Below are 24,732 nucleotides of genomic sequence, written 5' to 3'. Positions count from 1 at the left end.
GTGCGTACAGGCTCGAAGGGCCCAATGGCCTTCTCCTGCACCTATTTTCTATGTTTTTCTGTTTCTATTTGCTCCGTACCGACCGTCTGTATCTCTCGTTTTCCCTTTCCCCCTCACCCAGTCCGAAGAAGGGTCTCGACCCGAAACGCCACCCGTTCCTTCTCTCCCGAGATGCTGCCTGACCCGCTGAGTCACACCAGCATTTTGTGTCTACCTTCGATTTAAACCAGCATCTGCAGTTTTTTAACGGAGTTTGTACGTTCTCCCCGTGACCTGCGTGGGTTTTCTCCGAGATCTTCGGTTTCCTCCCACACTCCAAAGACGTACAGGTTTGTAGGTTAATTGACTGGGTAAATGTAAAAATAATTGTCCCGTGTGTGTAGGATAGTGTTAGTGTGCGGGGATCGCTGGGCGGCGCGGACTCGGTGGGCCGAAGGGCCTGTTTCCGCGCTGTATCTCTAAATCTAAAAACGCAGACGCTGCCTGATCCGCTGAGTCGCTCCAGCCCCTGAAGTTCACGCTTGCTTTGTGCCGAGATTCGCAGGGTTGCCGATGAGATGCCATCTGCACATTCCTGGCATGCGTCTCTTGTAGTTTGTAACGCCTCACCCAGCGGTTGTGTTGTGTAAACATGTCTCCCTTGCCAAGTGCTTCCAAAATGGATGAGGGCGAGATTTCCCGACTGGGTAAAAGACTCTGTGCGTCTACCCGATCTATTCCCCTCATGATTTTGTACACCTCTATAGGATCACCCCTCATCCTCCTGCGCTCTAAGGAATAGAGACCCAGCCTGCTCAACCTCTCCCTGTAGCTCACACCCTCTAGTCCTGGCAACATCTTCCAATCGTTTGCTCCACATCCCTCTATATCATCTGTGGAATTCTCTGCCTCAGAAGGCAGTGGAGGCCAATTCTCCGAATGCATTCAAGAGAGAGCTGGATCGAGCTCTTAAGGACAGCGGAGTCAGGGGGTATGGGGAGAAGGAAGGAACGGGATACTGATTGAGAATGATCAGCCATGATCACATTGAATGGCGGTGCTGGCTCAAAGGGCCGAATGGCCTCCTCCTGCACCTATTGTCTATTGTCTACATCTCTCATAGAAACATAGAAAATAGGTGCAGGAGGAGGCCATTTGAGCCAGCACAGCCATTCATTGTGATCGTGGCTGATCGTCCCCAATCAGTAACCCGTGCCTGCCTTCTCCCCTGATATCCCCTGATTTCAATACCCCCTTGAGCTCTATCTAACTCTCTCTTAAATCCATCCAGTATTTGGCCTCCACTGCCCTCTGTGCCAGAGAATCCCACAAATTCACAAATTCTCTGGGTGAAAAAAGTTCCTTCCCACCTCAGTTTTAAATGCCCTCCCCTTTATTCTAAGACTGTGGCCCCTGGTTCTGGACTCCCCCAACACCGGGAACATTTTTCCTGCATCTAGCTTGTCCAGTCCTTTTATAATTTTATACGTCTCTATAAGATCCCCCTCTCGTCCTTCTAAACTCCAGTGAATACAAGCCCAGTCTTTTCAATCTTTCCTCGTATGACAGTCCCGCCATCCCGGGGATCAATCTCGTGAATCTACGCCTCAATTGCAAGGATGTCCTTCCTCAAATTAGGGGACCAAAACTGTGCACAATACTCCAGACGTGGTCTCACCGGGGCCCTCCCGATACAATCGTTTTCCACATTCCCCCCTAACTCCCAGTCTGAAGAAGGGTCTCGACCCGAAACATCACCCTGCTGCTCCTCTCCAGAGGATGCTGCCTGTCCCTCTGAGTCACTCCGGCTTTTCGTGTGGACCTTCCGTTTAAACCAGCATCTGCAGTTCCTTCCTACACCTGACAGGGCCGTCAGTCGGCAGGGCCGGAGAACAGCGAGGAGCAACTAATTTGGGCCGTGGATTTCCGTTTTGCAATAAACTAACCAAGCAGAGATTTAGTTTCGTTTGGAGATACGGCGCGGAAACAGGCCCTTACGGCCCACCGGGTCCGTCCGCGCCGACCAGCGATCCCCGCACACTAACGCCGCCCTACACCCACTAGGGACAATGTTTACATTTACCAAGCCAATTAACCTACAAACCTGTACGTCTTTGGAGTGTGGGAGGAGACCAAAGTTGCTGCCTTACAGCGAATGCAGCGCCGGAGACTCAGGTTCGATCCAGACCACGGGCGCCGTCTGTACGGAGTTTGTACGTTCTCCCCGTGACCTGCGTGGGTTTTCTCCGAGATCTTCGGTTTCCTCCCACACTCCAAAGACAATAGGTGCAGGAGGAGGCCATTCGGCCCTTCGAGCCAGTACCGCCATTCAATGTGATCATGGCTGATCATTCTCAATCAGTACCACGTTCCTGCCTTCTCCCCAAAGACGTGCAGGTACGTAGGTTAATTGACTGGGTAAATGTAAAAACTGTCCCTAGTGTGTGTAGGATAGTGTTAGTGTGCGGGGGTCGCTGGGCGGTGCGGACCCGGTGGGCCGAAGGGCCTGTTTCCGCGCTGTATCTCTAAATCTAAATCTAAAAAATCTCGGAGAAAGCCCACGCAGGTCACGGGGAGAACATACAAACTCCGCTGGTGGTCGGGATGGGACCCGGGTCTCCGGCGCTGCATTCGCTGTGAGGCAGCAACTCTACCGCCGCGCCACCGCGACCGCCCCTGTAGGAATTGAGTCGGAAGGAGCCGAGAGGTTTAAGAGTGAAGTTTGGACCCGTTGAAAGGTGAGATGGGAGTCCCTGGACTGTGGTACTTTATTTAAGGTTCAGAACAAAACAACAGAAAGTGCGATGGCCAGAGTCCAGCGGGTGGTTAAAAGTGGCGGGGAGCGAGGGGGGAGGGGGCTTCACGGCACGGCGGAGGCTGCTCCACCTGCCGACCCTCCGCTCGCTGGCTGTCGCCGCCACTAGGAGCGCTCCTCAAAGGCGGTGTGCGTGTTGGGGAACCGCTGTGGGCTGTACTCGGGGTCTTCTCTGATCCGCTTCTGGATGTCCGACTGGATCTGGAAGGCAGGGGGGAAGACAATCGGCAACGGACACCAGTCAACGGACAACAGGTGCAGGAGGAGGCCACTCGGCCCCTCCAGCCAGCACCGCCACTCACCGCGATCATAGACAATAATAGACAATAGGTGCAGGAGGAGGCCACTCGGCCCCTCCAGCCAGCACCGCCACTCACCGTGATCATAGACAATAATAGACAACAGGTGCAGGAGGAGGCCACTCGGCCCCTCGAGCCAGCACCGCCGTTCACCGTGATCATAGACAATAATAGACAATAGGTGCAGGAGGAGGCCATTCGACCCTTCGAGCCAGCACCGCCATTCAATGTGATCATGGCTGATCATTCTCAATCAGTACCCCGTTCCTGCCTTCTCCCCATACCCCCTGACTCTGCTATCCTTATAGAGGGAGCTCTATCTAGCTCTCTCCTGAATGCATTCAGAGAATTGGCCTCCACTGCCTTCTGAGGCAGAGAATTCCACAGATCCACAACTCTCTGACTGAAAAAGTTTTTCCTCATCTCCGTTCTAAATGGCCGACCCCTTATTCTTAAACTGTGGCCGCTGGTTCTGGACTCCCCCAACATTGGGAACATGTTTCCTGCCTCTAACGTGTCCAACCCCATAATAATCTTATACGTTTCCATAAGATCCCCTCTCATCCTTCTGAATTCCAGTGTATACAAGCCTAGTCGCTCCAGTCTTTCAACATACGACAGTCCCACCATTCCGGGGGTTAACCACAGAGTGACGCAGCGTGGGAACAGGCCCTGCGGCCCAACTCGCCCACACCGGCCAACGTGCCAGCTACACTAGTCCCACCTACCCTTGGCCCATATCCCCCCAAACCTGTCCTATCCATGTACCTGTCCAACTGTTAAACTACCTCCTCCGGCAGCTCGTTCCACACACCCACCACCCTCTGTGTGAAAACGTTACCCCTCAGATTCCAATTATATCTTTTCCCCTTCACCTTAATCAATAAATTAACGTGACATAATTCATTAATTTAGAGTCACAGAGTGACACAGTGTGGAAACAGGTCCTTCGGACCAACTCGCCCACACCGGCCAACATGTCCCAGCTATACTAGTCCCGCCTGCCTGCGTTTGGCCCATATCCCTCCAAACCTGTCCTATCCATGTACCTGTCTAACTGTTTCTTAAACGTTGGGATAGTCCCAGCCTCAACTACCTCCTCCGGCAGCTCGTTCCACACACCCACCACCCTCTGTGTGAAAACGCTATCCCTCAGATTCCTATGAAATCTTTTCCCATTCACCTTGAACCTATGTCCTCTGGTCCTCGATTCCCCTACTCTGGGCAAGAGATTCTGTGCGTCTATCTCTCATAATTGTATACACAATTAATTGAGATTTTAAAATTATTATTAGTCAGTGTGGAAACAGGCCCCTTGGCCCAACTTGCCCACACCGGCCAACATGTCCCAGCTACGCTAGTCCCACCTGCCTGCGTTTGGTCCATATCCCTCCAAACCTGTCCTGTCCATGTACCTGTCTGACTGTTTCTTAAACGATGGGATAGTCCCAGTCTCAACTACTTCCTTGTTCCACACACCCACCACCCTTTGTGTGAAAACGTTACCCCACAGATCCCTATTAAATCTTTTCCCCTTCACCTTGAACCCATGTCCTCTGGTCCTCGATTCCCCTACTCTAGGCAAGAGACTCTGTGCGTCTACCCGATCTATTCCTCTCATGATTTTGTACACCTCTATAAGGTCACCCCTCGTCCTCCTGCGCTCCATGGAATAGAGACCCAGCCTGCTCAACCTCTCCCTGTAGCTCACACCCTCTAGTCCTGGCCACACCGGCCCCTACCCGAGAAGGGCCCCGACCCGAAGCTTCGCCTGTCCACGTTCCCCAGAGATGCTGCCTGACGGAGGCGCGGCGGTAGAGTTGCTGCCTCACAGCGCCAGAGACCCGGGTTCCATCCTGACTTCGGACGCTGTCTGTACTGAGTTTGTACGTTCTCCCCCTTCCATCACAGTGAGGAACGTGGAATCCGCTGTGGTGGATGTTTGTGTCAAATTTTACTTTATGTGGCTGTTGCTTTTCACTTAGTACAGCTGTATGTATGGCAACTCAAATTTGACTGTACCTTAATTGGTACACGTGACAATATATTGATCTTGAAATCTTGACCTGTGTGGGTTATCTCCGGGCGCTCCGGTTTCCCCCCACGCTCCAAAGACCTACAGGTTTGTGGGTTTAATTGGCTTCTGGAAATTGTCCCCAGTGTGTGCAGGAGAGAGCTAGTGTACTGCTGTGCTGGTTCTGTCTCTACCCTAACAGTAAAGCCTGGGTCACCCATTACACGAGATGGGAAAAGGGGACGTACAACGAGATCTGGGTGTCCTAGTGCATCAGTCACTGAAAGGAAGCATGCAGGTACAGCAGGCAGTGAAGAAAGCCAATGGAATGTTGGCCTTCATAACAAGAGGAGTTGAGTATAGGAGCAAAGAGGTCCTTCTACAGTTGTACAGGGCCCTGGTGAGACCGCACCTGGAGTACTGTGTGCAGTTTTGGTCTCCAAATTTGAGGAAGGATATTCTTGCTATTGAGGACGTGCAGCGTAGGTTTACTAGGTTAATTCCCGGAATGGCGGGACTGTCATATGTTGAAAGACTGGAGCGGCTAGGCTTGTATACACTGGAATTTAGAAGGATGAGAGGGGACCTTATCGAAACATATAAGGTTATTAAGGGGTTGGACACGTTAGAGGCAGGAAACATGTTCCCAATGTTGGGGGAGTCCAGAACCAGGGACCACAGTTTAAGAATAAGGGGTAGGCCATTTAGAACAGAGATGAGGAAAAACGTTTTCAGTCAGAGAGTTGTGAATCTGTGGAATTCTCTGCCTCAGAGGGCAGTGGAGGCCAATTCTCTGAATGCATTCAAGAGAGAGCTGGATAGAGCTCTTAAGGATAGCGGAGTCAGGGGGTATGGGGGGAAGGCAGGAATGGGGTACTGATTGAGAATGATCAGCCATGATCACATTGAATGGCGGTGCTGGCTGGAAGGGCCGAATGGCCTCCTCCTGCACCTATTTTCTATGTTTCTATGAAACCGAAGATCCCGGAGTAAACCCGCCGCGCAGGTGACGGGGAGAAGGTACAAACTCTGTACAGTCAGGATGGAACCCGGGTCTCTGGCGCTGTGAGGCAGCAACTCTACCGCCGCGCCGCCCCACTGGCCACCCCCCCCCCCCCCCCACCGCCCCACTGTCTGACTGCTGCCCGGCCCCTACCTGTCCACCCCACCCCCCCCCGCCCCACTGTCTGACCGCTGCCCGGCCCCTACCTGTCCACCCCACCCCACCCCCCCCCCGCCCCACTGTCTGACCGCTGCCCGGCCCCTACCTGTTGTCGGTAGGCCTCCTGAGCCTCTGTCCTCTCCAGGTCCCTGGCCAGACTGTCCGCGCTGGTGACCGGCTTCACGCCCACGGCCTTGGCGGCCTTGCCCACGGCGTCGGCCAGCGAGAGCGGCGGCCCCTCACACTGCATGGTCTGTAACACACGGACAACGCGGCGCACCAAGCTTTCATTTGGTTCGGTTTGGTTTGGTTTAGACATACAGTTCCGAGTTCCAAGATGGCTGTGCTGCCATGGGGCTGCGGCTCACCGGCAGTCTGTTTGTCCTCTTTCTTTTTGTGTCTATGTGTTAGTGTTAGATGTGGGTAGTAGTTTATTTTTAGCTGTGTATATGTGGGGGGGGGGGGTGGGGAAACCTTTCTTTTTTAATAAATCTCTTCCATCGCCCGGCACGGATCGGCCGTGGGACTTTCCATCGCCCGGCGTGGCTCGGCCGTGGGGCCTTCCATCGCCTGGTGTGGCTCGGCCGCGGGACTTTCCATCGTCCGGCGTGGCTCGGCCGTGGGGACTTCCATCGCCTGGTGTGGCTCGGCCGCGGGGCCTTCCATCGCCTGGCGTGGCTCGGCCGTGGGGCCTTCCATCGCCCGGTACGGCTCGGTCGCGGGACTTTCCATCGCCCGGCATGGATCGACCGCGGGACTTTCCATCGCCTGGCGTGGATCAGCCGCGGGACTTTCCATCACCCGGCATGGATCGGCCGCGGGACTTTCCATCGCCCGGTATGGATTGGCCGCGGGGCCTTCCATCGCCCGGTACGGCTCGGTCGCGGGACTTTCCATCGCCCGGCGTGGATCGGCCACGGGGCCTTCCATCGCCCGGTATGGCTCGGCCGTGGGACTTTCCATCGCCCGGCGTGGCTCGGCCGCGGGGCCTTCCATCGCCTGGTACGGCTCGGTCGCGGGACTTTCCATCGCCCAGCATGGATCGGCCGCGGGGCCTTCCATCGCCTGGTACGGCTCGGTCGCGGGACTTTCCATCGCCCAGCATGGATCGGCCGCGGGGCCTTCCATCGCCTGGCATGGATCGGCCGCGGGGCCTTCCATCGCACGGTACGGCTCGGTCGCGGGACTTTCCATCGCCCGGCGTGGATCGGCCGCGGGGCCTTCCATCGCCCGGTACGGCTCGGCCGTGGGACTTTCCATCGCCCGGCGTGGCTCGGCCGCGGGGCCTTCCATCGCCTGGTACGGCTCGGTCGCGGGACTTTCCATCGCCCAGCATGGATCGGCCGCGGGGCCTTCCATCGCCCGGCATGGATCGGCCGCGGGGCCTTCCAGCTCCTTCCATCGACTTCTGCGCGAGTCGGGTGCCTCGGCAGAAGTCGAAACATGTTCCCAATGTTGGGCGAGTCCAGAACCAGGAGCCACAGTTTGAGAATAAGGGGTCGGCCATTTAGAACGGAGATGAGGAAAAACTTTTTCAGTCAGAGAGTTGTGAATCTGTAGAATTCTCTGCCTCAGAAGGCAGTGGAGGCCAATTGTCTGAATGCATTCAAGAGAGAGCGAGATAGAGCTCTTGGGGCTAACGGAATCAAACGATATGGGGTAAAGGGGGTATTTATTTTGGGTGAGCAGCATGATCATATTGAATAGCTGTATCTATTTCACAAAATGGTGGAGAAACTCAGCAGGTCAGGCAGCATCTTAGCAGTGAAGGAATGGGCGATGTTTCGGGTCGAGACCCTTCTTCAGACTGATGTCAGGGGGGCGGGACAACCGTGGAAACAGGCCCTTCGGCCCACCGAGCCCGCGCTGACCAGCAATGCCCGCACACTAACAATCTACACACACTAGGGACAATTTACACTTATACCAAGCCAATTGGTACAAACCTGAGGTATTTATTCACAAAATGCTGGAGTAACTCAGCAGGTCAGGCAGCATCTCAGGAGAGAAGGAATGGGTGACGTTTCGGGTCGAGACCCTTCTTCAGACTGATGTCAGGGGGGCGGGACAGAGGAAGGATATAGGTGGAGACAGGAAGATAGAGGGAGATCTGGGATGGAGGAGGGGAAGAGAGGGACAGAGGAACTATCTAAAGTTGGAGAAGTCAATGTTCATGCCACTGGGCTGCAAGCTGCCCAGGCGAAATATGAGGTGCTGTTCCTCCAATTTGCGGTGGGCCTCACTATGGCACTGGAGGAGGCCCATGACAGAAAGGTCAGACTGGGAGTGGGAGGGGGAGTTGAAGTGCTGAGCCACCGGGAGATCAGGTTGGTTAAGGCGGACTGAGCGCAGGTGTTGAGCGAAACAATCGCCGAGCCTGCGTTTGGTTTCGCCGATGTGGAGAAGTTGACATCTAGAGCAGCGGATGCAATAGATGATGTTGGAGGAGGTGCAGGTGAACCTCTGTCTCACCTGGAAAGACTATTGAATGGCGGTGTTGGCTCGAAGGGCCGAATGGCCTAATCCTGCACCAATTTTCTATGTTTCTATGAGGGGCCTGTTTCCACGCTGTACGACTCTGTGACTTTTAAGGTCTAGGATGCCTAAAATCCATGACCTCCAGGTACAGGAACAGCTTATAGACACAAAACACTGGAGTAACTCAGTGGGTCAGGCAGCATCTGTGGGGATGAGGGTGAGCAGCCATGATCGTATTGAATGGCAGTGCTAGCTCGGAGGGCTGAATGGCCTACGCCTGCAGCTATCTGTCTGTGTTTCGGAGTTGGCTAATCTGCTGCATGGTGGACTGGGCAGCCGGGGGAGGACGGGGAGGGCGAGATGGGGGGGTTCTTACCTTTCTACGCTTGGCTGGCATTCCACTGAGGTAGGCGTCGCTGAGGGGGGGCTGAGGCTTCATCTTCCTCTGGTTCTGAATGTCTTGTCGAATGACCGGCACCCACTCCTGAAACACAAACATCGCACTGTCTCTCTTTCTCACGCGGGGGTTGCCAACTTTTCCACTCCCAAATAAAGGACAAAAGGCGACGCCCAGCCAGCGGCCACGTGCTCCCTCTCCACCAATGGCGGCCGCCCGAGCTGGGAGGCGGGTTGCTAGGCAACCTCCGTTAGGCGGCACCCGGGACTCCGGGCCTACACTGTCCGGGCCTACAAAGTCCGGGCCTACAGAGTCAGGGCCTACAGAGTCCGAGCCTACACTGTCCGGGCGACAGTCCAGGCAAGGTAGCGCCCCCTGGGCCTAATACGGGACAAGGGCAGTCCCATATGGGACAAACCAGTTTAGCCCAATATATGGGATGTCCCGGCTAATACGGGACAGTTGGCTACCCTGGTCACACGTGTCGAACCCGGTGCCCTGTACAACACACGGGCAGGTGGGGTTCAGTTGAGTTCAGTTTCAGTTCACGTGCAGCAAAAAGCTCTTGTTGCGTGCTAACCAGTCAGCGGAAAGACAACACACGATTACAATCGAACCGTCCACAGCGCGCAGATACACGATAAGGGAATAACGTTTAGTGCAAGGTAAAGCCAGCAAAGTCCCATCAAGGATAGTCCGAGGGGTCACCAATGAGGCGGATCGTAGTTCAGCGCTGCTCTCTGGTTGTGGTGGGATGGTTCAGTCGCCTGATAACAGCCGGGAAGAAACTGACCCTGAATCTGGAGGTGTGCGTCTCCACACTTCTGTACATCTTGCCCCGATGGGAGAGGGGAGAAGAGGGAGTGGCCGGGGGGGGCGAGACTGGTCCGTGATTGTGCTGCTGGCCTTGTCGAGGTAGAAGTAGGCCATTCGGCCCGTCAAGTCTAGTCCGCCACACAGTCGTGGCTGATCCATCTCCGTACCCTGTTCCTTCTCCCCGTGACACCCGTCCTGACCAGGAAGGAGGGCGGGATGGGAGGGACAGGGGTGGGGACGGGAGGGACAGGGGTGGGGACGGGAGGGACAGGGGTGGGGACGGGAGGGACAGGGGTGGGGACGGGAGGGACAGGGGTGGGGACGGGAGGGGAGGGGTGGGGACGGGAGGGGAGGGGTGGGGACGGGAGGGACAGGGGTGGGGACGGGAGGGACAGGGGTGGGGACGGGAGGGACAGGGGTGGGGACGGGAGGGACAGGGGTGGGGACGGGAGGGACAGGGGTGGGGGCGGGAGGGACAGGGGTGGGGGCGGGAGGGACAGGGGTGGGGACGGGAGGGACAGGGGTGGGGACGGGAGGGACAGGGGTGGGGACGGGAGGGACAGGGGTGGGGACGGGAGGGACAGGGGTGGGGACGGGAGGGACAGGGGTGGGGACGGGAGGGACAGGGGTGGGGACGGGAGGGACAGGGGTGGGGACGGGAGGGACAGGGGTGGGGACGGGAGGGACAGGGGTGGGGACGGGAGGGGAGGTGGGGACGGGAGGGACAGGGGTGGGGGCGGGAGGGACAGGGGTGGGGACGGGAGGGACAGGGGTGGGGACGGGAGGGACAGGGGTGGGGACGGGAGGGACAGGGGTGGGGACGGGAGGGGAGGTGGGGTGGGACAGGGGTGGGGACGGGAGGGACAGGGGTGGGGGACGGGAGGGACAGGGGTGGGGACGGGAGGGACAGGGGTGGGGACGGGAGGGACAGGGGTGGGGACGGGAGGGACAGGGGTGGGGACGGGATGGACAGGGGTGGGGACGGGAGGGACAGGGGTGGGGACGGGAGGGGAGGTGGGGACGGGAGGGACAGGGGTGGGGGCGGGAGGGACAGGGGTGGGGACGGGAGGGACAGGGGTGGGGACGGGAGGGACAGGGGTGGGGACGGGAGGGACAGGGGTGGGGACGGGAGGGGAGGTGGGGTGGGACAGGGGTGGGGACGGGAGGGACAGGGGTGGGGACGGGAGGGACAGGGGTGGGGACGGGAGGGACAGGGGTGGGGACGGGAGGGACAGGGGTGGGGACGGGAGGGACAGGGGTGGGGACGGGAGGGACAGGGGTGGGGACGGGAGGGACAGGGGTGGGGACGGAGGGGAGGTGGGGACGGGAGGGACAGGGGTGGGGGCGGGAGGGACAGGGGTGGGGACGGGAGGGACAGGGGTGGGGACGGGAGGGACAGGGGTGGGGACGGGAGGGACAGGGGTGGGGACGGGAGGGGAGGTGGGGTGGGACAGGGGTGGGGACGGGAGGGACAGGGGTGGGGACGGGAGGGGAGGGGTGGGGACGGGAGGGACAGGGGTGGGGACGGGAGGGGAGGGGACGGGAGGGACAGGGGTGGGGACGGGAGGGACAGGGGTGGGGACGGGAGGGGCAGGGGTGGGGTGGGACAGGGGTGGGGACGGGAGGGACAGGGGTGGGGACGGGAGGGACAGGGGTGGGGACAGGAGGGGAGGTGGGGACGGGAGGGACAGGGGTGGGGACGGGAGGGACAGGGGTGGGGACGGGAGGGGAGGTGGGGTGGGACAGGGGTGGGGACGGGAGGGACAGGGGTGGGGAGGGGAGGGACAGGGGTGGGGACAGGAGGGGAGGTGGGGACGGGAGGGACAGGGGTGGGGGCGGGAGGGGAGGTGGGGTGGGACAGGGGTGGGGACGGGAGGGACAGGGGTGGGGAGGGGAGGGACAGGAGTGGGGACAGGAGGGACAGGGGTGGGGGTGGGAGGGACAGGGGTGGGGACGGAAGGGACAGGGGTGGGGACAGGAGGGGCAGGGGTGGGGTGGGACAGGGGTGGGGACGGGAGGGACAGGGGTGGGGACGGGAGGGACAGGGGTGGGGACGGAAGGGACAGGGGTGGGGACGGGAGGGACAGGGGTGGGGGCGGGAGGGACAGGGGTGGGGTGGGACAGGGGTGGGGGCGGGAGGGACAGGGGTGGGGGCGGGAGGGACAGGGGTGGGGACAGGAGGGACAGGGGTGGGGTGGGACAGGGGTGGGGGCGGGAGGGACAGGGGTGGGGGCGGGAGGGACAGGGGTGGGGACGGAAGGGACAGGGGTGGGGACGGGAGGGGCAGGGGTGGGGTGGGACAGGGGTGGGGACGGGAGGGACAGGGGTGGGGGCGGGAGGGACAGGGGTGGGGACAGGAGGGGAGGTGGGGACGGGAGGGATGGCGGTGTTGCCGTGCGGCAGGGTGAGGAGGGGCATGGACTCACCGGTGGGACAGCAGCCACCCACGTCTCGGTCTCTGCCTCGGCACCTTCCCTGTGCGCGACGTTGGCGTCGGCTCCGAGCGTCACGGCCGGCTCGCTGGACATCACCTCCTCGGCGGTGGTAGCCGGGGATGGAGAGGCCGTCGATTCCTTCCTCTGTCCCGGGGAGAGGGAAAGACCAGCGGTCACAAAGACGGGCACAACGGGCGGGGAAGGTTCCACGGGACGATCGACACATAATGCCGGAGTAACTCAGCGTGTCGGGCGGCATCTCGGGAGTCAGCCTGAAGAAGGGTCTCGGCCCGAAACGTCACCCCATTCCTTCTCTCCTGAGATGCTGCCTGACCCGCTGAGTTACTCCAGCACTTTGTGTAAGAAAATAACTGCGGATGCTGGTACAAAATCAAAGGTATTTATTCACAAAGTGCTGGAGTAACTCAGGGGGTCAGGCAGCATCTCAGGAGAGAAGGAATGGGTGACGTTTCGGGTCGAGACCCTTCTCTCCAGAGATGCTGCCTGACCCGCTGAGTTTCTCCGGCACTCTGTGTAAGAAAATAACTGCAGATGCTGGTACAAATCAACGGTATTTATTCACAAAATGCTGGAGTAACTCAGCGGGTCAGGCAGCATCTCGGGAGAGAAGGGTCTCGACCCGAAACGTCACCCGTTCCTTCTCTCCAGAGACGCTGCCTGACCCGCTGAGTTACTCCAGCATTTTGTGAATAAATACCAGCACTTTGTGTCTGTCTCTGATTCAAACCAGCGTCTGAGGATCTCGGTGAAAGACACAAAAAGTTGGGGGCAACTCAGCGGGACAGTCAGGCAGCATCTCGGGAGTGAAGGAACGGGTGACGTTTCTGGGCCGAGACCCTTCTTCAGACCCTTGATGGGTCTCGGAGGGTCTGAGCCACAGGGAGAGGTTGGGCAGGCTGTGTCTCTATTCCTTGGAGCGCAGGAGGATGAGGGGCGATCTTATAGATGTGACCGTGCTTTTGCGGTTGCAGCTCCTAGACTGTGGAACAGCATCCCTCTCCCCATCAGAACTGCCCCCTCCATCCACTCCTTCAAGTCCAGGCTCAAAACCTATTTCTACTCCCTAGCTTTTGAGGCCCATCTGAGGGGGCGCTGTGAACTGTTTATGTATGTGCTGTTATGTTTGTGTGCCATTGTATGTTCGTTTTTCTTACCACCTGAACTTAGTACAGCACTTTGGTCAACGTGGGTTGTTTTTAAATGTGCTGTACAAATAAAATTGACTTGACTTGATTTGACTCTGGAGGTGTATAAAATCATGAGAGGAATAGATCGGGCAGAGTCTCTTGCCCAGAGTAGGGGAATCGAGGACCAGGGGACCAGAGGCTCAAGGTGAAGGGGAAAGGATTTAATAGGAATCTGAGGGGTAACATTTCCCACACAGAGGGTGGTGGGTGTGTGGAACGAGCTGCCGGAGGAGGCAGTTGAGGCTGGGACTATCCCAACGTTTAAGAAACAATCAAGTACATGGAGAGGACAAATTTGGAGGGTTATGGGCCAAGCGCGGGCAGGTGGGACTAGTGGGACATTGTTGCCAGAGGAGGTAGTTGAGGCTGGGACTATCCCAACGTTTAAGAAACAGTTACGACAGGAACGTGGATAGGATGGGTTTGGAGGGATATGGACCAAATGCGGGCAGGTGGGACAGGTGTAGCTGGGACACGTTGGTCCGTGTGGGCAAGTTGGGCCTGTTTCCTTGCTGTACGATTCTTTGAGCCTGTACCCCCCATAGTCATCCAGATCCCAAGCGTTCCCGTTACCTGCGGCACTTCCTGCTCGGTCTCTTCAGCGTCCGTGGGACGATCCTCAGTGTGTTCCTCTGAGATGTCCTGGGTTGGTGAGATCAGAGTCAACATCACCGCCGTGACCCGAGATTTGCCCCATGGCCCTGCCCCTGAAACGGTCACTCCAGCTCGGGGCGCCAACTACCTCACTCCCAAATACGGGACAAGGTGAGGTCACCGCCCCGCGCCCCATGTCACCTCACCCAGCCAACGGCCACGTGCTCCCGCTCCACCAATGGCAGCTGCCCAGGCCGGGAGGAGGTTTATCACGCCACTTGCGTTAGGCGAACACACTCGGCCCTGGTCCCCGAACACACTCCGTTAGCCGACACTGTTCCGGCCTACAGTGGCCCCCGGGCCTACAGTGTTCCGGCCTACTGCGCCCCCCGGGCCTACAGCGTCCAGGCCTACAGCAGCCCCCTGGTCTACAGTGTTCGGGCCTACTGAGGCCCCCGGGCCTACTGAGGCCCCCGGGCCTACAGCGTCCAGGCCTACACTGTCCCGGCCTACAGCAGCCCCCTGGTCTACAGTGTTCGGGCCTACTGCGTCCAGGCCTACACTGTCCCGGACTACAGCGGCCCCCGGGTCTACAGTGTTCGGGCCTACTGCGGCCCCCGGGCCTACACTGTCCCGGCCTACCGTGGCCCCCGGGCCTACACTGTCCCGGCCTACAGCGGCCCCCGGGTCTACAGTGTTCGGGCCTACTGCGGCCCCCGGGCCTAGTGTCTGGGCCTACACTGTCCCGGTCTACAGCGGCCCCCGGGCCTAAGCGTCTGGGATTATAGCGGCCCCCGGGCCTACAGTATTTGGGCCTACAGCGCCCCCCTGGCCTACACTGTCCCGGCCTATAGCGGCCCCCGGGCCTACAGTGTTCGGGCCTACTGTGGCCCCTGGGTCTACAGCGTCCGGGCCTACAGTGTCCCGGTCTACAACGGCCCCCGGGCCTACAGTGTCCCATGACAGAAAGGTCAGACTGGGAGTGGGAGAGGGAGTTGAAGTGCTCAGCCACCGGGAGATCAGGTTGGTCAAGGCGGACTGAGCGCAGGTGTTGAGCGAAGCGATCGCCGAGCCTGCGCTTGGTTTCGCCGATGTAAATAAGTTGACATCTGGAGCAGGGGATGCAATAGATGAGGTTGGAGGAGGTGCAGGTGAACCTTTGTCTCACCTGTTTGGGTCCTTGGATGGAGTTGAGGGGGGAGGTAAAGGGACAGGTGTTGCATCTCGTGCGGTTGCAGGGGAAAGTGCCCGGGAAGGGGGTGGTTTGGGTAGGAAGGGACGAGCGGACCAGGGAGTTACGGAGGGAACGGTCTCTGCGGAACGCAGAGAGGGGAGGGGATGGGAAGATATGGCCAGTGGTGGGGTCCCGTTGTAGTTGACGGAAACGTTGGGAGGATGATTTGTTGGATCCGCTGGCTGGTGGGGTGGAAGGTGAGAACGAGGGGGATTCTGTCCTTGTTACGAGTGGGGGGAGGGGGAGCAAGAGCGGAGCTGCGGGATGTAGAAGTGGGATGACGTGCAAATGGTGGACGAAACCCAGGCGGGTCACGGGGAGAAGGTACAAACTCCGTACAGACAGGCACACGTAGTCGGGGTGGAGTATAAGAAGATAACTGCAGATGCCGGTACAAATCGAAAGTATTTGTTCACAAAACGCTGGAGTAAATCAGCAGGTCAGGCGGCATCTCGGGAGAGAAGGAATGGGTGACGTTTCGGGTCGAGACCCTTCTTCAGACTGATGTCAGGGGGGCGGGACAGAGGAAGGATATAGGTGGAGACAGGAAGATAGAGGGAGATCTGGGAGGGAGGAAGGGAAGAGAGGGACAGAGGAACTATCTAAAGTTGGAGAAGTCGATGTTCATACCGCTGGGCTGCAAGCTGCCCAGGCGAAATATGAGGTGCTGTTCCTCCAATTTCCGGTGGGCCTCTCGATGGCACTGGAGGACGCCCTTGACAGAAAGGTCAGACTGGGAGTGGGAGTGCTCAGCCACTGGGAGATCAGGTTGGTTAAGGTGGACTGAGCGATTGGGTTCGCCGATGTAAATAAGTTGACAGAGGCCCATGACAGAAAGGTCAGACTGGGTGTGGGAGGGGGAGTTGAAGTGCTCAGCCACCGGGAGATCAGTTTGGTTAACGCTGACCGAGCGCAGGTGTTGAGCGAAGCGATCGCCGAGCCTGCGCTTGGTCTCGCCGATGTGGATGCCGTAGTCGGGGTGGAGCCCGGGGTCTCCGGCGCTGCGAGGCAGCGACTCTACCGCCGCGCCCGAGGCTTGACCGAGCGTCGTTGTCCCACCGCCCTCTCACCTGCGGAGGCTGAGTGGCCTCCTGTGCGCGAGGCTCCCTCCTCCGGACGTAGTGCAGGATCTGCTCCTCGGTCACCGGCATGTGCTCCATGATCACCTGCAGCCGCATGGCCATCATGGTGGTCAGCCAGTTCACCAGCGAGGCGTTCACGTCCGCGGACATCCGGCGCTGCGGGGCGACAGACGTTCCACGTCAGCGGTGCGTCCTCAGCGCGGCGCCGCGGGGAGGGGAGGCGGCCTAGCGTCGGGAAGCTGGCGGCTGGGACTGCCTCCGGCCTAACGTCGCGCGAGGCCTTGCTCGGGACTGGCTTTGAGCCCCACCACGGACTTGCCTGCGATCCCTCGCCTGGGATCGGCGCTCAAACCGCGCGGCCCGCGGATTCCAACATCGGGGAGCTCGCAGTCTCGGGTGGAGTCCGATGTCGGGAAGCTCCAAAGTGGCAGAAGGTTCGACCAGCCCGGACAGGGGCTCTGATCACCACTGGTGAGCGGGACTGGTGACCGGGGGCACCCCACAGCCAGAGAACCGACCTCCACTGCCTTCCGAGTCATAAACGGCCGACCCCTTATTCTTAAATAGACAATAGACAATAGGTGCAGGAAGAGGCCATCCGGCCCTTCGAGCCAGCACCGCCATTCAATGTGATCATGGCTGATCATTCTCAATCAGTACCCCGTTCCTGCCTTCTCCCCATACCCCCTGACTCCGCTATCCTTAAGAGCTCTATCCAGCTCTCTCTCGAAAGCATCCAGAGAATTGGCCTCCACTGCCTTCTGAGGCAGAGAATTCCACAGATTTACAAATCTCTGACTGAAAAAGTTTTTCCTCATCTTCGTTCTAAATGGCCGACCCCTTATTCTTAAACTGTGGCCCCTGGTTCTGGACTCCCCCAACATTGGGAACATGTTTCCTGCCTCTAATGTGGCCAATCCCTTCATAATGATATATGTTTCCCCTCTCATCCTTCTAAATTCCAGTGTATACAAGCCCAGTCGCTCCAGTCTTTCAACATATGACAGTCCCGCCATTCCGGGAATTAACCTCGTAAACCTATGCTGCACGCCCTCAATAGCAAGAATATCCTTCCTCAAATTTGGAGACCAAAACTGCACACAGTACTCCAGGTGCGGTCTCACTAGGGCCCGGTACAACTGCAGAAGGACCTCTTTGCTCCTATACTCAACTCCTCTTGTTATGAAGGCCAACATTCCATTGGCTTTCTTCACTGCCTGCTGTACCTGCATGCTTCCTTTCAGTGACTGATTTAGATTTATATTAGATTGAGTTTAGTTGAATTTGTTGCCAGGTGTACCGAGGTACGGGGGGGGGGAGGGGGGAGGGGCGGTCACTTACGATCCTGTCGTTGATCACGTTGGTCAGGGCGCTCTGCTCCCCCCGCAAACAGTAGAGGTTCAGCGCCAGGCACTCGAACAACGCACCGTTACACAGCTCCAGCAACCCGTGGCCAAACGTGGCGTCTGTGGCACAGCGAGGGAGGGAGAGGGCAGGGGGGGAGAGAGAGAGGGGGCGAGAGGGAGGGGGAGAGAAGAGGGCGGAAAGAGAGGGAGGGGGAGAGGGAGGGGGAGAGAGAGAGAGAGGGGGAGAGAGAGGGGGGTGGGGAGAGAAGGGGGGGAGAGAGAGAGGGAAGAGAGAGTGAGAGGGGGGAGAGAGATGGGGAGAGCGAGGGGGGAGAGAGAGGGGGAGAGAGAGGGGGGGAGAGGGGGTGAGAGAGGGTGTGAGAGAGGGTGTGAGAGAGGGGGGGAAAGAGAGGGGGAGAGAGAGGGGGGTGAGAGATGGGGGGAGAGAGAGAGAGAAGGGGGATAGAGTGGGGGGACAAGAGAGAGTGAGGGGAGAGAGAGAGGGGGGGGGGAGAGAGAGAGAGAGAGCATCGGTAAGTGGTGGGAGGTCACAAATGAGCAGGTGATGGAGTGGATCGTCACTGGGTCAAGCCGTCCACAGGCTGCCGTTGACTCCACAGGGGCTAGAGGGGCTTTGAGCCCCCAGGTCCACGCTGACCACCGATGCCCTGTACACTTCTGCATCCACTCCCTGCACACGGGGAGGGAGGGAGGGAGGGAGGGAGGGGGGCAATTTTACACAAGAAGCCAATTAACCGACCAACCTGCACGCGTGTGGAGTGCAGGAGGAAACCGGAGCACCCGGACGGAGACAACGCCACGCGGGTCACGGGGAGAACGTGCAAACTCGTGAGGTCAAAGCCGGGTCTCTGGCGCCGTGAGGTGGCAGCAGCTGTTCTACCCGCTGCGCCGCTCGAAAGGCGGAGCAGACTCGATGGGCCGAACGGCCCAACTCTGCTCCGAGAAGGCGGACACAAAATGCTGGAGTAACTCGGCGGGACGGGCAGCATCTGGGAGAGAGGGAACGGGTGACGTTTCGGGTCGAGACCCTTCTTCAGACTGGTGTCGGGGGGAGGGACAGTGATAGGATGCAGTCAGAGGCGGGAAGACTGGCGGGAGAACTGGGAAGGGGGAGGGGATGGAGAGAGAGAGAGGGAAGCGGGGACTATCTGAAGTTGGAGAGGTCAATGTTCATAACGCTGGGGTGTAAGCTACCCAAGCGAAATACGAGTAGGAAAATAACTGCAGACGCTGGTGCAAATCGAAGGTATCACGAAAATGCTGGAGTAACTCAGCGGGTCAGGCAGCATCTAGGGGAGAGGGAATGGGTGACGTTTCGGGTCGAGACCCTTCTTCAGACTTCACCCCCCCCCCCCACCTCAATAGCGAAATATGAGCTGCTGTTCCTCCAATTTGCGCTGGGCCTCACTCTGACAATGGAGGAGGCCCAGAACAGAGAGGTCAGGCTGGGAGTGGGAGGGGGAAGTTGAAGTGCTGAGCCACCGGGAGATCAGGCGGGCTGAGGCGGACTGAGCGGAGGCGTTGGGCGAATCGGTCGCCGAGCCTGCGCTCGGTCTCGCAGACGTGGAGGGGACTCATGAACCGGGGAGTGAAGACGGCAGAACTTGAGGCGGAAGTTACCAGTGCACTGGAGGATGTGGGTGGCTATCCGGTTGAACTGCTCCCGCAGGAAGTCGAGGTTGGTCCTCGTGATGTCCACGTCGTCTCGCACCGCCACCGACGCCTGGGCAGGACAACAGGAAAACACACGGTCAAGCAGCCTCAACCACTGAGAGAGAACCTCCCGTTTACACCGGACCTTCCAGTTTATACTGGACCTTCCAGTTTATACTGGACCTTCCAGTTTATACCGGACCTGTGCGGAACACCACATCAAACAACCGCCACCTCCGGTTTAAATCCCATTTGGAATATTTCGAAGGACCAAGAACCGATAAAAAAAAGGGGAGGCCGTTTAAAACCGAAGTGAGAAAAAAAAACATTTTCCCCCCCAGAGAATTTGTTGTGAATTTGTGGAATTCTCTGCCACAGAGGGCAGTGGAGGACGATTCACTGGGTGGATTTAAAAGAGAGTTAGATCGAGCTCTGGGGGCTAGTGGAATGAAGGGGTATGGGGAGAAGGCAGGCACGGGTTACTGATTGTGGACGATCAGCCGCGATCACAAATGAATGGCGGTGCTGGCTCGAAGGGCCGAATGGCCTCCTCCTGCACCTATTGCCTGTTGGTTTAGTTCAGCATTCAACACAATAGTCCCCAGCAGACTGGCTGAGAAGCTGCTGGAACTGGGGCTTAACACTCCCTGTGTGCCTGGGTCCAGGACTTTCTCACCGCCAGGCCCCAAGTCAAGTCAAGTCAAGTCAATTTTATTTGTATAGCACATTTAAAAACAACCCACGTTGACCAAAGTGCTGTACATCTGATTAGGTACTAAGGAAAAACATGAAACATACAGTAGCATGCAAACAGTTCACAGCGCCTCCTCAATGAGCCTCAAACGCTAGGGAGTAGAAATAGGTTTTGAGCCTGGACTTGAAGGAGTCGATGGAGGGGGCAGTTCTGATGGGGAGAGGGATGCTGTTCCACAGTCTAGGAGCTGCAACCGCAAAAGCGCGGTCACCCCTGAGCTTAAGCCTAGACCGCGGGATAGTGAGTAGCCCCAAGTCGGCCGACCTGAGGGACCTGGAGTTAGAGAGGTGGGTTAGAAGATTTTTGATGTAGGGGGGGGGGAGTGTCCATTTAGGGCTTTATACGTGAATAGGAGGAGCTTGAAGTTGATTCTGTACCGTACAGGGAGCCAGTGGAGAGAGGCCAGAATCGGGGTGATGTGGTCCCTTTTACGGGTACCCGTCAGGAGTCTCGCTGCGGCGTTTTGGACCAGTTGCAGGCGGGACAGGGAAGAATGGCTGATCCCAGTGTATAGGGAGTTGCATTAGTCTAGGCGGGAGGAAATGAAAGCGTGAATGATTTTTTCTGTGTCGTCGAATTGGAGGAAAGGTTTGATTTTAGCTATGGTTCGAAGTTGGAAGAAGCTGGCTTTTACCACAGCGTTGACTTGCTTATCAAATTTTAATGCAGAGTCAAATATCATGCCGAGGTTTTTGACATGCGGTTTGACTAGGCAGGATAGACTTCCAAGACTGCCTGCTATCGATTTGATGGAGTCGGGGGGGGCCGAATAGGATGACCTCAGACTTGCTCTCGTTTAATTGGAGGAAGTTCTGTGCCATCCAACATTTTATGTCCTCAAGGCAGTGTAAGAGGCTGTTTAAATTTGACTGGTTGTTGGATTTCAGGGGGAGGTAAAGCTGAGTGTCATCGGCATAGCAGTGGAAAGAAATGCCGTGCCTTTGAATGATTTGGCCAAGGGGGAGCATGTATAGAGAGAAGAGAATGGGGCCTAGGATGGAGCCTTGTGGAACTCCGCAGGAGAGGCTAGCTGGAGAAGTTGAATAATTGCCTATGTTGATGGCGAAACTCCTATCTTTGAGGTAGGAAGCGAACCAGCTCAGGGCAGTGCCATCAATGCCAACCGCGTACCGGAGACGGTCAATAAGGATGGTGTGGTCCACTGTATTGAACGCTGCGCTGAGGTCGAGAAGGAGCAGGATTGCACAGTCGCCGGTGTCGATGGCGAGAAGCAGGTCGTTGTGTACCTTCAACAAGGCAGACTCTGTGCTGTGGTGGGCTCTGAAACCTGACTGGAAACTTTCCAGGATGGTGTATTGGTGTAGGTAGGGCACTAATTGGTTTAGAATTGCCTTTTCAAGGACTTTTGACAGGAATGGCAGTTTGGAAATGGGTCTGTAGTTGCTAGGCAAGGTGGGGTCTAGGTTAGGTTTTTTCAGTAGGGGCTGGACCACCGCGTGCTTGAAACAGGTTGGAGAAACTAGTGGCCAGGATGGGGGAACACACATCTAGCTCCCTCACCCTGAACATAGGATCCCCCAGGGTTGCGTCCTTAGCCCCCTACTGTACTCCCTGTACACACATGACTGTGTGGCCAGGTTCAGCTCAAACTCCATCATCAAGTTTGCTGATGACACTGTGGTGGTGGGCCGGATCTCCAACAACGATGAGAAGGCCTACCCTACCGGGAGGAGGTGGCTAATCTGGCACTCTGGTGTCAGGACAATAGCCTCCTCTTGAATGTCACTAAAACTAAGGAGCTGATTGTGGACTTTCGAAGGGCTCAACATCCGAGGACGTACACGCCACTGGAGATAAATGGGTCTACTGTGGATAGGGTGAGCAGTTTTAAATACCTGGGAGTCCACATCACAGAGGATCTGACGTGGGCAACGCACATTGCCGCACTAGTGGGTAAGGCAAAGCAGCGCCTTTACCACCTCAGACAGTTGAGGAAATTCAGAGTGTCTCTGAGGATCTTTCATTGCTTCTACTCTGGGACTGTAGAGAGCATCCTGTCCGGGAACATCACAGTCTGGTTTGGGAACAGCTCTGCCCAGGACAGGATGGCCCTGCAGAGAGTAGTGCGTTCGGCAGAACGCACCATGGGAACTACACTCGTCCCCCTGCAGAACCTATACATCAGGAGGTGCAGATCCAGAGCCAGCAACATTATGGGGGACCACTACCACCCCAGCAACGGACTGTTCCAGCTGTTAAGGTCAGGCAAACGCCTCCGCTGTCACGCTGTGAAAACAGAGAGGATGAGACGGAGTTTCTTCCCACAGGCCATCAGGACTGTTAACTCTCATATCACCAGGGACTAAATTGTGTCTTCTCTGTATTAATAGACAATAGACAATAGACAATAGGTGCAGGAGGCCATTCAGCCCTTCGAGCCAGCACCGCCATTCAATGCGATCATGGCTGATCACTCTCAATCAGTACCCCGTTCCTGCCTTCTCCCCATACCCCCTCACTCCGCTATCCTTAAGAGCTCTATCCAGCTCTCTCTTGAAAGCATCCAACGAACTGGCCTCCACTGCCTTCTGAGGCAGAGAATTCCACACCTTCACCACTCTCTGACTGAAAAAGTTCTTCCTCATCTCCGTTCTAAATGGCCTACCCCTTATTCTTAAACTGTGGCCCCTTGTTCTGGACTCCCCCAACATTGGGAACATGTTTCCTGCCTCTAATGTGTCCAATCCCCTAATTATCTTATATGTTTCAATAAGATCCCCCCTCATCCTTCTAAATTCCAGTGTATACAAGCCCAATCGCTCCAGCCTTTCAACATACGACAGTCCCGCTATTCCGGGAATTAACCTAGTGAACCTACGCTGCACGCCCTCCATAGCAAGAATATCCTTCCTCAAATTAACTTTATTTATATGCTGTAACTGTAATTTTTTTTGTGCACAATCCGCAGGCGTTGCCACTTTCATTTCACTGCACATCGTGTATGTGTACGTGACAAATAAACTTGACTTGACTTGTCTAACAGACGAAACTAAGCGGAGCTAAACTGGAGGGCAGGTGGCTGTGTTTCTCGGAGGGCTGGCCATCGTGAAGGACGAAGAGTTGCTGTGGAAGGACTGCCCGCACACGTTGTGGTGGGCACCCCGGGCAGGACCCTGGCGCCAGCTCGCAGCAAGCCCCTCAACCTGACGCACGCCAAGCACTCCATCTTGCGACAAGATGCTCCAGCAGCTGGGTGAGTTCCCACCGCCGCGGCCCGCCGGAGTAGATGGTGCGTTCATAATGCTCTACAACCCACACTCTCGACCCACCTCCAGGCCACGAGAATTGGCTGGCCTCACATCATGGGCCAATGACCACCTCTCACCCACTTAGTTTAGAGACACAGCGCGGAAACAGGCCCCTTCGGCCCACCGGGTCCGCGCCGACCAGCGATCCCCGCACACTAACACTATCCTACACCCACTGCGGACATTTAAAAAAAAACATTTACCAAGCCAATTAACCTACAAACCTGCACGTCTTTGGAGTGCGGGAGGATGAGAGGGATTTTAGAAGGATGAGAGGACATCTTATAGAAACATATAAGGTTATTAAGGGGTTGGACACGTTAGAGGCAGGAAACATGTTCCCAATGTTGGGGGAGTCCAGAACAAGGGGCCACAGTTTAAGAATAAGGGGTAGGCCATTTAGAACGGAAATGAGGAAAAACTCAGTGAATTCCACAGATTTACAACTCTGACTGAAAAAGTTTTTCCTCATCTCCGTTCTAAATGACCGACCCCTTATTCTTAAACTGTGTGTGGCCCCTGGTTCTGGACTCCCCCGACATTGGGAACATGTTTCCTGCCTCTAACGTGTCCAACCCCTTAATAATCTTATATGTTTCGATAAGATTCCACACAGAGATGCCCTATGTCAGAGAGTTGTGAATCTGTGGGATTCTTTGCCTCAGAAGGCAGTGGAGGCCAATTCTCTGAATGCATTCAAGAGAGAGCTAGATAGAGCTCTTAAGGATAGCGGAGTCAGGGGGTATGGAGAGAAGGCAGGAACGGGGTACTGATTTAGAATGATCAGCCATGATCACATTGAATGGTGGTGCTGGCTCGAAGGGCCGAATGGCCTCCTCCTGCACCTATTGTCTATTGTCTATTGAAACCGAAGATCTTGGAGAAAACCGACGCAGGTCACGGGGAGAACGTACAAACTCCGTACAGACAGCACCCGTGGTCGGGATGGAACCCGGGTCTCCGGCGCTGTAAGCACTGCGAGGCAGCAACTCTACCGCCGCGCCACCCCGTGACTGCACGCCTGCTGCGGTTGGTTCTTAAATACTTACAAAACTTTCACGGATGTATTCCTCCAAACCAGATATCAGGATGTCAGTTGATGCCTGAAGAAAAAAGAGAGGAGGTTTCATGAACACTGATCTCCATATTTAGATTCCACCCTGCAACGCAACCCCA

General features: G+C 57.1%; 1 protein-coding gene across 4 annotated transcripts in view; it reads right to left on the bottom strand.

The window, feature by feature from the left end:
* Positions 1 to 2,687: 2,687 nt before the first annotated feature.
* Positions 2,688 to 24,732, bottom strand: part of LOC144603142 (large proline-rich protein BAG6-like) — a 96,416-nt gene continuing 74,371 nt past the window's right edge. For all 4 annotated transcript variants that reach the window (XM_078416299.1, XM_078416300.1, XM_078416301.1 and 1 more), the window contains 9 exons: positions 24,606 to 24,659; positions 19,501 to 19,603; positions 17,855 to 17,979; positions 16,502 to 16,669; positions 14,177 to 14,245; positions 12,387 to 12,539; positions 9,124 to 9,231; positions 6,376 to 6,522; positions 2,688 to 2,995 (listed from right to left, as the gene is read on the bottom strand). In XM_078416299.1, the coding sequence (XP_078272425.1) occupies positions 2,900 to 2,995; positions 6,376 to 6,522; positions 9,124 to 9,231; positions 12,387 to 12,539; positions 14,177 to 14,245; positions 16,502 to 16,669; positions 17,855 to 17,979; positions 19,501 to 19,603; positions 24,606 to 24,659 (1,023 nt within the window). In that variant the 3' untranslated portion in view covers positions 2,688 to 2,899. The remainder of the gene's footprint in view (positions 2,996 to 6,375; positions 6,523 to 9,123; positions 9,232 to 12,386; positions 12,540 to 14,176; positions 14,246 to 16,501; positions 16,670 to 17,854; positions 17,980 to 19,500; positions 19,604 to 24,605; positions 24,660 to 24,732) is intronic.

This window comes from Rhinoraja longicauda, chromosome 19, assembly GCF_053455715.1.
Source record: "Rhinoraja longicauda isolate Sanriku21f chromosome 19, sRhiLon1.1, whole genome shotgun sequence".
Taxonomy (NCBI): domain Eukaryota; kingdom Metazoa; phylum Chordata; class Chondrichthyes; order Rajiformes; family Arhynchobatidae; genus Rhinoraja; species Rhinoraja longicauda.
This window is presented reverse-complemented; position numbering and strand designations above follow the sequence as displayed.